Here is a 12,384-nt window from a genome sequence, read left to right as displayed (position 1 = left end):
GAAAGCTGATACTTTAACCGGAGCAACTTTATGCTGTATTTGCTGAGTCTTTCCAAGTTTCTGTTCAGAATTAAATGATCTTAATGCCTGGAAGCATCAGTAATATTTAGGAACAGGAGTTTGGCAATAACCCCATGTCATGTGTCTTTGCCCAGACCTATCTTTGTGTCTCATACTGAATCATGTGGTTGGGATCCAGTAAGAAATGTGACTGACACTAGACCCAGGGGAATAATTCCTACTGTGTGATCACTGGTTGTATGTTTCAACCATGCATCAGCCCCCATTCTACAGTGTGTCCTGGGAAAAATACCTGTTACTTTGTGCATTATACAGTTCCATTGGCTGGTTCCTTATATGGAAGAAGAACAGTTACCATGTGGAATGCTGAGCTACATACTCCTAAAAGGAGTACATGCCACCCCAAAAAATGCTTCTGCTGCTGTTGCTGTCTATGCCTCCATGACAACACAGTTCCTGATCCCCACAGTTATAGAGAAAACTAAAAACGGGCCTCTGTGGCATACCCAAGAGGTTAATTCAAACCCAGCTTCAACCTAGGGAACTTAAAATGTGATGAAGCAACCACTGCCATCAGGGAGGCCCATAACCGTGATGATACTTACTTGAGACTCTGAAGGAGAAGGCTTGTAAATATGAGCAGGATAGAAAACAAACAAACAAAAAAACAACACCAGCCCCAACAACAAAAACAAAACTGGATATAGGAGGAATAAACAGAAAACTGGATACACAGGAGAAAACAAAAATGTAAACAGAAGTCTAAAATTTGTTCCACTTGGAAATTCTTAAATTACTTGAAGAATTTATAAAGACAGGTAAGTTTGGTGAATGGTGTTGTGCCTCTACAACACAAGCTCCAAATTAACTTGTATGTTTCCTGAGATGTACCCATTGGCAAAACTTCAGAACCTTAATCAAAGTTGAGGATTGAACTATAGTTATCACTGGAGATGACACTAAATTCAAACAAAGTACCCTAAATATGGGGATTCACTAAAATAAAGGTACCTCCCCTTACTCTTGTGGAGGTGATTATCACATATAAAATACAGGGCAAATAAACATACCTTATCTTAACTATCAGAATTACTTTCTGGCCTAAATTCTCCATGGTCATAACAGATATTGTATGAAAGTGTCCCATAGTAGACATGGATGCTCTGATTCAATTAATGGCAAATTAAAGTAAATCAAATCAGATCTTTGACACATACAAGTAGTTTGGCAATAGAAAACCTCATGCACATTCTGTCTGCTCAATGTAAGTAGTTAATAAGGACTACAATAATTGGAACAAGTCCTTCAAAGATTGGAATCCCTTACCAGAGAACTATTTACAGAAGGGGTAATAGTCACCACCTCTTCTCCATTTAATAGTCAAATTTGGCCTGTTTTCAAAACTGAAAAAAAAAAAAAAGTGGAGAGTAGATCATCCTAAGCTTAACGCTGTGGTTCCACATATTAAGGCTACCATCACTCGGTGACATTACTGACTCCATTCAATCATCAATTTGTAAATACTTTGCAGTCATAAAGTCATAAGGATTTGACAAATATGTTCTATTAAGTGCCTCTTTTGATAGCCTCTTACACTCCTAAAAGGAGATAGCTCTTTTGGCCCCCAGCAAAAATGCTTCTGTTGCTGTTGCTGCCTATGCCTCCGTAACAACACAGATGCCGATCCCCACAGTTACAGGAAAAGGCTTGTAGTTTTTCTTTACCTTCAAAAGAACTCAAACTTCTCTACCTGACTACACATAGGATATTTAAACAGTTCTGCAGTCACAAACAATCCCTCTGTAAGCAGATCTCTACCGCATCCAGGTTTCCGTGGGAAAATAGGTATGATATTACATTGATGCCATTCTCTTCCAAGGAGATTCCTTTGGCACACTCATTCAGGATGAATAAACATTCAAAAAGGAACTCACACAAAAGAATAGACCATTGCCTTATACAAACTGCAAGGTTCCCAAGTGTAGTCAAATTTCTGAACATTACTTGATCAAAGGCTACTTCATCATTGACAGTCTCAAGAAACAATGACCTGTCAGTATCCACAACGTTAAGACAAAGCTAACATTTTAAGGCCTTTTGGGGTTTCAGATGGAAGATATTCCTCATTAAAAAGTATTACATTTTACTTAAGTCCATTTATGCTCCTACTCACAAATTGGCTCACACTGAATGAGACCCCTTAAAACAAAAGGCTCTAGAATCTCTCCAAATTGCAGTTACAACAGGCGATCACATTGTTCGCCTCTTCTACTGCCTGCTGCATCAACCATAATGGTGCTCGTGGGCTTCTGGTAGCAAAAACTTTCCTCCTGGGTTACATGCTATAGACCATTAGAATGGCAACTGCTGGTTGCATACTGAGCTCTACTGAAATCAGATGTCCTGTGTTCAGGAGTCTGCACTCAGTGGCCCATTGTGCCTTTGGTTATGAAAGCATCACCCTGCAAGTCTGACATACCCACCAAAGACTCTATAGGAAAGGGTCAAACTTGGATATATGCCACCTGCAAGAGGGGAAAGTTTCACCTGTCATATGCCATGGTACTTGAGCATGTCACTCCTATCCTAAATCCCTTGGCAACCTAGGGAGCCCCTTGGATTAATCAAGTGAACAGTGCATGGATGGTGGTATTGTGTTAAATGTGATGAAGCTCACTCGAGAACTGCTGCTTTTGATCCCTTAAAATGACAGACCTAACAAAGGACAGGACCCAAAGGTTAGCAGGGAGTCATTTGAGCACTAGACACCCTGGATAATAACAGTTCCCACTTGCACATTTCTACAAACTCTTGGGTCACTGCCTGTGATTTGGCCATCTGGTCCAGCCAATGGTAGAAACAATTCCTTATCCAAGGTTGCCCTCTGCAGGGTGAAGAACTCTGGGAATCTCTTGCCTTATACATACACAAAATAATAATCAAGGTCACACGTGTCTTTACACATACACATTTAAGACCATAATACAAGGCTCATCAAAACAATTCTCACCACCTTCTATGTTCTAGACATCATTGTAAGTGACTAAGATATGAATTTCACTTTTCCAAAATACACAACGCTGTGCTTTTGAACAAGGCATTTAAGATAACTTTCATCTCCCTACTATCCACAGGCTACAAGCTTCATGGAGCATTTTATTAAATGAAACAAGGCACATTTCAGTCACCCATCCAGCATCAGGGGTACACTGCAACGGTGTCTGACTCCATTTTTGATACTTGACTGGTAACAGCTTTCAAGCTCTTATACAATCTTCTGCCCCATATTTAAGCAAGTTGATAAGAAAGCCTGAGCACTTCTTACTTTTTCCCTAGCAGGAAGTTTACGCTCCTTATGCATGAGAAATCTCACCCAAAACCCAACCTCTAATCATGATAAAGGCCAAAACAAAAATGATCTGCTCCCTCAGACCTACTTAGGAGTCCATCTTGCTCTCCTCACAAAAAACAAACAAACAAACAAACAAACAAACAAACAAACAAAAATCAAACAAAGAAAACTCATCAAACACTATTGGGGCATGTGTGGCATCCTCAGTTTTAACATCTAAACCATATTTTGGGTGAATTCTCCATACTGCCTCTGTGGAGTGGTAAAAATTCTCCTCAGAACTATATCCAGTTTATGTAGACCATCATCAGTTCTAGGTAAATAATAATAATAAAGAAATAATGCTATACATGTCTCATCCCCTTAGCACCTTGTAATCTGTGAAAAAATCAAAGGTATACAATCATAAACAATTACATAATAATTAAGGGTAAAATAATAGGTACCAAAATTAATGACAGAGGTGGTACAAATAAAATTGTATAAAGATGGAATTAATGTAAGTGTGAACAGATTTGAAAGAATGATTCTATGTTAAGAAAGATATCTGTGACTGACTTTAGTAAATATATATTGAGCACTTATGCAAAGCACATGGGATACAGTAATAAAAACATAGGCATAGTTTAGAGGTAAGCTATTTCAAGTTTTATATCTCAGTATTCTCAGCTGTGGAGCAGTGAGCAGTAAGCAGAAGAGAAATGAGAAATTAAGAATATGGGAATGTATACAAAAATTAACTATCATGGAGGTCAAGGAAGATGTATTTTTCTTGGAATGAAATGAGGTGTTGGGTATTATCAACTAGCTCTTACTACAACTTTTTTTTCCTTCTAATCTATGTGCCATAAAAAATATCTATCATCATAAAGACACTGAAGAAGAGGAGAATTGAGAAAACGTTATTAGTTTATTTAGCAATGCTTATGGTGGGAGTTTCAAATACAGGTCATGCATCTTGCATTCATACAAGTATGCTACAGAGGTTACCGGTGACCCTGAGAAACAAATTTTCCAAATAACAATTTCCCATATTTAAGGTTTATGATCTTTCTCTAAAGTACTCATAATTTTTCAGTTGTGCTGTTCAGAAATTTATTTTAAATGCTTAATAAAATTGCCCTATTTTTCTCATGTTTCTCCATCATATGGCTCCATTTATGTCACTATGACTATTTTTTAGCTGTTTTTCTTATGAAATCAGACTACTTCTGTTTCCTTCACTGTGCAGTAGTGGAATTTTTTTTTTTATCTTTTCTGAAGGTACAGAATTGCTTTTCTTTTAAAAGTGAATGCAAACTTTTAAAATAATATTATTAGCACCAAAATTATTATTGCTGTAAATTTGGTAACTATGTTTTTGGATCTCAAGACATGTCTTTACCCATCTACTATTTATTTGTTATGGGCTATAGTGACCCAATGTCTAAATCAGACTGGCCCAAATCAAGACTGATTTCATTATAATTAACTTTTCATTTATTAGAAATCTAAGGAATGGTTTCCCTAACCAAAGGGTTCATTTTATGTCTAGATGTCTAGAAATCGCCAAATATAAAAACATATTTGATTTCTACACACAAACAAAATTAAGTATGTATGCTTATGTTTGTATATATTATGCATATTTATATATATTTGTAAAGAGTATTGCTAGACTGCTGAATCATGTTAGACTCTATAATTGACTTACAAACAAAATCAACAAAGAGAAAAGCATTGTATAAACACACAAATTCAACATACGCATACAGGCAGTCAAATGGTTTGCATCATCAGAATCACGGTTTTATTGCTAGCTCTGTTAACTTAGCAGTGCAATTTGTACTTTTTCAGAATTACCAAAATACATAGTCTAAAGCAATGGTTTCAACATGCATGTGTATATATGTGAGTGTGTGTGTATGTGTGTGTGCATGTAAGTGTAGAACCTATACACTATAAGGTAGGCCAGTTACCGAAATATATAGACTAAAGCAATGGTTTCAACATGCGGGTGTGTGTGTGTGTGTGTGTGTGTGTGTGTGTGTGTGTGTGCATGTATGTGTAAAGCCTACACACTATAAGGTAGGCCAGAGGGGCTATCACTCTATCACCTTCAGTATATTATAGTCCAGAAGAAAAGACCTAACTATGAAGTTTTCAAAAGCCAGTATAGTGGTTCTAACGTGAGTACAGCACCTCCCCAACCACACACAAAACATTTTAAACACACACACAACCACACACACACACACATGCATAATTCCCTTATCCTTTGCAGCATCTAAGAACCAATGGATAAATGAGCCTGTGGAAAGAAAATTTCTATGTTACATGCAATGCTTTAATTAAAGAAAAGAATAATATAAGACCTGGTAAATACAAATATTTGTATTCTTAAGTAAATAGTCTATCTAAAATATACTTTGGATCTAAATACACCACTGCTTACAGATCATGACTTCCTTATGAAGACCTAGGGAACCTAAATCAATTTTATAATTTTCTCTTCAGTTTTCATTTTGTAGACTAGCAGCCATTTGACAGGGAACTGTGATTAAAAGCTTAATTTACTTTCTGTGGCATTGCTAAGTAGAAGAATGATCTTTAGGCAGTTTAAGACGTTAAGTGGACAGAAAGCCATGACTATGTAGTTAAATTAAGTCAAATAAATTGGATGCATTAAATAGCCTCTTGTTAGTAAGTGTGCCAGTGAGACTCTTATTAAGTTAAAGTAAGTAAATAATGAAAGTAAGAAATGCTTTCCTGGGTTTGAGAATGAATGAGATTAAGAATCAGTAGAACTAGAAAATATTAGAAAAAAATTATAAAATAAGGTAAGAGAAAGATTTAAGAGTAAAGTTTTTGTTAGAGAGAAAGTGAAACAAAATTATAGATGAGCTCAGACTTATAATATGCCTGTGAGTTTGTGTTTGTGTGTTCATATGTGTGAATTAGGATGCATGGAAGGTTAGTGAACACAGCTATGCTTGACTAATATTAAAGTACTTAATCACAGGAGTATTTACTTTATATATTTTATTTATAACCTCAAGTGAATTGACATGAACGTTTTCTGAGGTGGTATCATGCACCCCAAAACAATGCACCAATGAGGAATGATGAAGTAAGATCTATGTTACTCTATGTGCTTTGCCACAGAATTATTTGCCTTTAACTCTGATCAACTCACTGCACACATTTCTGCCTTTTTCTACCTTGTGAAATAAGAATATGTTTTTTACTTAATCTTCACTCTGCTACATATAGCCAAAGTTCAGGCACAGCTAGTAAAAGAGAGGGCAAGATTTAAACTCAGATCAATGTGTTCCAAGCTCAGTGCTAATTGGTCAGGCAAAATAACTGGGTAAGTGACTTGTCCAGGAATGGGACAGGGGGATAGAAGAGCTTAAAATCAGCAATAAAAATTTCTATTTGAAATAGTAGGCATCAGACATATGTTACAGATTCTTCATCATGTGAATAAAGAAAAATGAACATCAATCTGGCTTCACTATGCAAGATATTGAAGAGAAGAGAGTTTTGGTATATTAAATCCACCAAAATTAATTAAATCGAAGAAAAGCCATGAAGTTTTTCTGTCAACCCTCTGAAAAACCTTTTGTTTACTTATGCATTTTAAGTACTTACCTGGATGCATTTGGTGCCTAGTGCTACTCAAATATTTGTAATTCTGGTAGATAACAAGATGGAGAGGATCTTCCAGATAAAGATTAAGTATTCGTGTTTCATGTTAAGGAATTAGAACAGATAGAGCTACAAACTCAACTTTGCCATCTATCAACATAGACGAATTGTTGAAACCACAGGAAGCAATTAACGCCCCAAGGTGATGTGTAGAAAAGACCAAAAAAACTATAAACAGCTTTTGTAAACATGTGGTTTATTTCACTTAGTGTAATCTTGTCCAGGTTCATCCATGTTGTTCTTCTCTCAAAAAGTCAAATTCATGGAAAAAGAGTAGGAGGGTGGTTACCATTGGCCAGAGGATGGGGGAACTGGGAAGATGATGGTTAAAGATAACCTTCTATTATAAAGTGCATAAGTTCTGGAGACCTAAAGTACAGCATGGTAACTACAGTTAATGTATCACGTGCTTGAAATTTGCTAAGAGAGATCTTAAGTAGTCTCACTATAATATTCTTAAGAATATTTACATACACCTTTGTTAAGTAAAACATTGTTAAGTAAAACTTGTGTTAAGTAAAACATTACATAAGTAATATTCTTAAGAGTATTTACATACACCTTTGTTAAGTAAAACAGCTTCTGAAATAAATCAGTCTAAAATCTATAACCTTTTATGTCTAATTAGAGAATGTACTAAGAATAACATAAGGGTTCTCCTGTATAGTAGATGAAGGAGGCCTACTCTAAAAAATTGAAAAGCAAAAGAAAACTAGTTTTCTAATCACTTTAAAAACCACGATAATATCTTGAAATATCTTTCATTATTAACTTTAATTAGTACAAAAATATTAAAACATAAACACTCCTTAGAATTTAATCTTTACAATGGCAAATTCCAGGAAATTTACTGGGGAAATATAAGTACATTAATTTGAAAATAAAGCATTTATACGCATTTAAGTTTAATTGATTTATTTCATTTTAAAATCTGAGTATTGAATTCAATATTTTATATTATTTTTCTTTAATAGCTCTGAATTAATGTATTACACCATTTGAGGAAAGGGAAACAAACAGGAAATACTTACTTGTGATGGTATTTTTCGAGACTGACACACGGGAGGGAAAAAGAAACACACAAAACACAGTTTAAACAATGACTAAACAATACATACATGTAACAATCAGCAACAAGGACAAAATGTAACATATACCAACATAACAAAATCCAATTTCATGCGTATTTGTCATAGGGCTTTTGAACCAAATTAGCTAAAGAATAAGCTATTATTTTTAAATATTCAGTCTTGTTAGATTGTTTTTGTCTGAAATTGTCTTCCTAAGTTTGATAGAAAAAGTGGTGCTTGTAGAAGAATAAAATAATCAGTAGTAGTTTATAAAGCTACTATAGTCATAACAGAATACTTGATATAATTATTGACATTCAATAATCATTATTGGTGTTAATATTTGTACTATTTTTTAATTTCAGATCTTACAGTAAGATTGATTTTTTTTCCTACATATACATGTAATTAAGTTAGTTGACAGAAATATTCTGAGCTTTCAGATTGGCTATGGAATCTAAAATAATTGATTTCCTTAATCAATGTTTCATAGCTAAGTAGGGGTTATAAATAAAAATCATGCTGTCTTAGTCTACAAGTTTAAAGAACAATAGTCTATTCATTTTTGAATAGTTGAAAGTAACATTTTCAAGTATATTATTTGATGTAATATAACTTGTAATATAACTCATGTGGTATTACTATTATAAGATTATAATGGTATTATCTATAATTGAAAATATAAGAAATGCATAATAAACATTTGATTGTGGGTTTCTTGAAACTATTTCAGGTTTCTTTATATGTGACACAATGGAATAAATGTTGTTTGAGAGAATAATAGCAAAGAATGGACAGGTAGAATTTTAAAACCAATCAATCTTAAACCTTATTAAAATAATCTTAATAAGATTTTATAGTAGGTAAATTCTTATCTTAATAATATATTTTAAATGCTACTTCCCATTCTAATAGTAAAGTGTTAATGATTGGCAGATGGGACAATGCTTATTCCACTACGCACATTTTTGGAAGCTACAAGATTTATTCACTATAAAAGTGGCCAAAATTCAGGGTAACACATTCCACAAATTTACTGCATACACTATAAATGATGTTGGTATATTAATATGCTTTAAAAGATGTTTTTCTGGTTTCTAGTAAAATGTTCACTGGTTGTAGTATACTTCAAACAAATGAGATTTTCTGCACACTGAAAAACTGGAGGCAAACTTAGGTTTACCTTTTCTTAACCAAAGGACAAATATGCTTAATAATTCAGAATTGTTCAGATTTTGGAAAGTTAATACTATGTTATATGCTGTATGGTAGATAATACCCCCAGTGGAACCTGGGCATCCTTTTTTTTCAAAAATTAATATTTCTGCAATGAAAAGTATAAATATTCACTCTAAATGAAATAAATAAACATTATAAATAATCTCATGAAAATTAAGGTGAGGTTTTGCCACTAAATGACTTCAGGGAGCCTTTTTGCATTTTATAATTTTGTATTATGGATTGAGAAGGAAAATACTGATCCTTTTTGTCCACTAAGAGTAGTATGTGTCCCTGTCCTTCCTGTATATGTTTTTCAAGCCAGGAGTATCTGATGTTTGTTGAAATTCCCTGAACTAGAAACATATAGATGGTGGTAGAAGTTCTCCTGGCACGGAGGACATATGATTAATCAAGAATGGGCAGTTCCATCTCTACTCTGTTTTCCACAGGCTGGTTTTCCAGCCACTGTGTGCATCCTCACTTTATTCTCTGCTTGTGTTTATGTGACTTCTCCTTTCACTAATCTACACCACGTAAGAAAAAAATGAGATAGTATTCCAGGCCTTCTATAAATGTTACTAGTTTTGATTATCAATGTTCTTTACCAACATTTGTGTTTTTAAAAATGTCAGCTAAACATTAGGCAGTGCTTCTCCCACCCCCACAGCCAAAGCAGTTATATTAGAGATGTAACAAATGATAACTTTTGTTTTCTCTACTCAGACCATGGGAAGATATTAAAGACAGGCTAGAAAATGATGTGGCATGAAAACTTGCACCTGCCTTTAAAAGTTTTTTTTTTTTTTTTTAATTTCATGAATAAACCAGAAAGCAAAGCCTGAAGTCTTTACATTATGTGTTTATCCTTATATAAGATGTTGATATTTAATAAAAGTTCTTCATAGTACAGAGTAGAATTTAGCACTTAAATGTGTATATACTAAACAAATAATTAATGAATGGGTATGACATCACTACATTATGCCTATATATCTATTAGTGTTTTTGTTAGTTATACATGCATGGTTTGAACAGTCAGAAAATGTTATAGCTTGTTTACAAAAATAGCAGCTTATAGCATAATCTCTCTTAATTTCCTCTCATAAGACCCATCTACTTTTGCCTCTTAGTTGGATATATTGTTCTTTCTCTCTGTTTCTATAGAATGTGCCTGACTATTATTTCATGCTTTTTTCAGTTTCCGCTTTTATCTATTGACTTCTCATTCTGCAAGGAGAGTCATAAACAATCTTTTCCATATAATCCACTACGTTTGCCCTCATCATCTCAAAATAGTTTAACACAATTTTTATTGGATCAAAATTCAGGACATACTATGATTAAGTATACTTTACAGATGAGATATATAGGTATGTGGTTAGTATTCATTTCTTGTACACATTCTTTATTGTTGATAATGATGTTATATTCCTAAAGTCAATAATTGCTTTATTGTATTAATTGCTTTGATATGTACTTAGATACATGCAATAATTTATCCTGAACTCTTTGACTACTGTCTAATATTAATTTAAAACATTGAGATGCATCAGGAAGTCTATAGATTTAATCTTCCTAAAGAATTCTCTCTGAAGCCTTCTGACCTGCTCTAGGTCTCCTTTTGTGCTTGGGGGTCTTTTCATCCCCATCCTGTTGATCCCCTTTACTTCATTATTGTCACTGGTTTCCATAAAATGTCTGGTTTCCTGAAGATCATTATTTCTCCCTCATTTTACTTATTCATTTTGGTGGTAGTAGTTTCCTTAGAGAGCAGACATGGGAAGGATATTTTTGGAGAATACATATAATCGACATCTGATTTATTCAACCCTTACACAAGTTTGCTTTGACTGGATAAAAAATTCTAATTTGAAAATAATACTCTTTTAAAATCTTGAGAGAATTGTTCCATTTTCTTCTGGTTCGTGATATTGCTGTTGAGAAAACCCAAATAGGACCTTGCATGTGACCTATCCTATGGTTTCCTGCTCATCTCTCTGAAAGATTTTAGGATCCTCTCCTTACCTTCAGTGTTTTGAAAGGTGATGATGTGATTCACTGTTTAACTCACTGTTGTGGACACATGGTAACCCTTACCAATTGGAAACTAACACATTACTGATTTTTCTAGAATTATTACAGTAATATTTCTTCAATTTGTGTGCATTTCCTCTTTCTTGAAATCTTATGATTAAAATCTTAGAACTTCTAGATTAGTTCTCTAATTTTATCTTTTCTTTACTCTTTGTCCATGTTTTGAATTCTTGCTCTAGTTTATCAATAACTTCCTGAACTTCATATTATAAGCTTTTTCACTTCTGTTGGGAATTTTTAGTTGTCTTCTTAGAGTAAATGACTAATAATTTATCTGAAAGGTCTGGGTGAGATTCTTTTTATTGCTGCATTTCATGGTGATCTGGCTGGATTACTAAACTTAAAGAATCTCCCCCATCTGTATTTTTAGGCCCTTCCACTTGGATTGGTCAGTTTTTCTAGGAGAGAGTCTTCCAATCTGCTGAAGTGTAAAGTGTACAGAATATATCTTTTAACTTAGCATTCAGAATTCAGTGTGACACTCCTAGCCCTCAACTCTTTCCGGGGTCCACAGGCCACAGACCACTTCCATAGACTAAACCTTTAATATATGTTCATTTAGGAGAGAGTGACAGAAGCAAGATTTCTGAACTGTTGAGGAAAATCGAGATCTGACAGAAAACTAAGCAAAAATATAGACTCTCCGATAGTAATTACTGAATGAAGTTTCTACTTCCTGAAATCTAGTGTCTTTCTTTAAATTCAAGTAAGAGAACAGGGCCATTTTGAATACTGATGGCTATTTAAATTTCAAAACTTTGTTTTCGAATCATCTGGTATTTGAGAGACATGGTGAATTGTCAGAGTCAATTTTATTTTGTTAGATCCACTAAGCTCTTTTTCTGTGTTTTTATACAATCTGAAAAAAAAAAAAATGTTTTCTTCTTTAAATACAAAAAAATCTCAATGTCTTTATTGGGTTAAGATTTAATTGAT

General features: G+C 34.0%; 1 protein-coding gene across 5 annotated transcripts in view; it reads right to left on the bottom strand.

Annotated features, from left to right (window-relative positions):
• Window positions 1-12,384, bottom strand: part of KCNT2 (potassium sodium-activated channel subfamily T member 2) — a 411,763-nt gene that overhangs the window by 65,147 nt on the left and 334,232 nt on the right. For 3 of the 5 annotated variants that reach the window (XM_009191034.4, XM_009191043.4, XM_021929115.2), the window contains one exon: window positions 8,095-8,115. The exons of the other annotated variants lie outside the window; for them this stretch is intronic. In XM_009191034.4, the coding sequence (XP_009189298.2) occupies window positions 8,095-8,115 (21 nt within the window). The remainder of the gene's footprint in view (window positions 1-8,094; window positions 8,116-12,384) is intronic. 5 annotated transcript variants of the gene reach the window in all.

Source organism: Papio anubis, chromosome 1, assembly GCF_008728515.1.
Source record: "Papio anubis isolate 15944 chromosome 1, Panubis1.0, whole genome shotgun sequence".
NCBI classification, from domain to species: Eukaryota; Metazoa; Chordata; class Mammalia; order Primates; family Cercopithecidae; genus Papio; species Papio anubis.
This window is presented reverse-complemented; position numbering and strand designations above follow the sequence as displayed.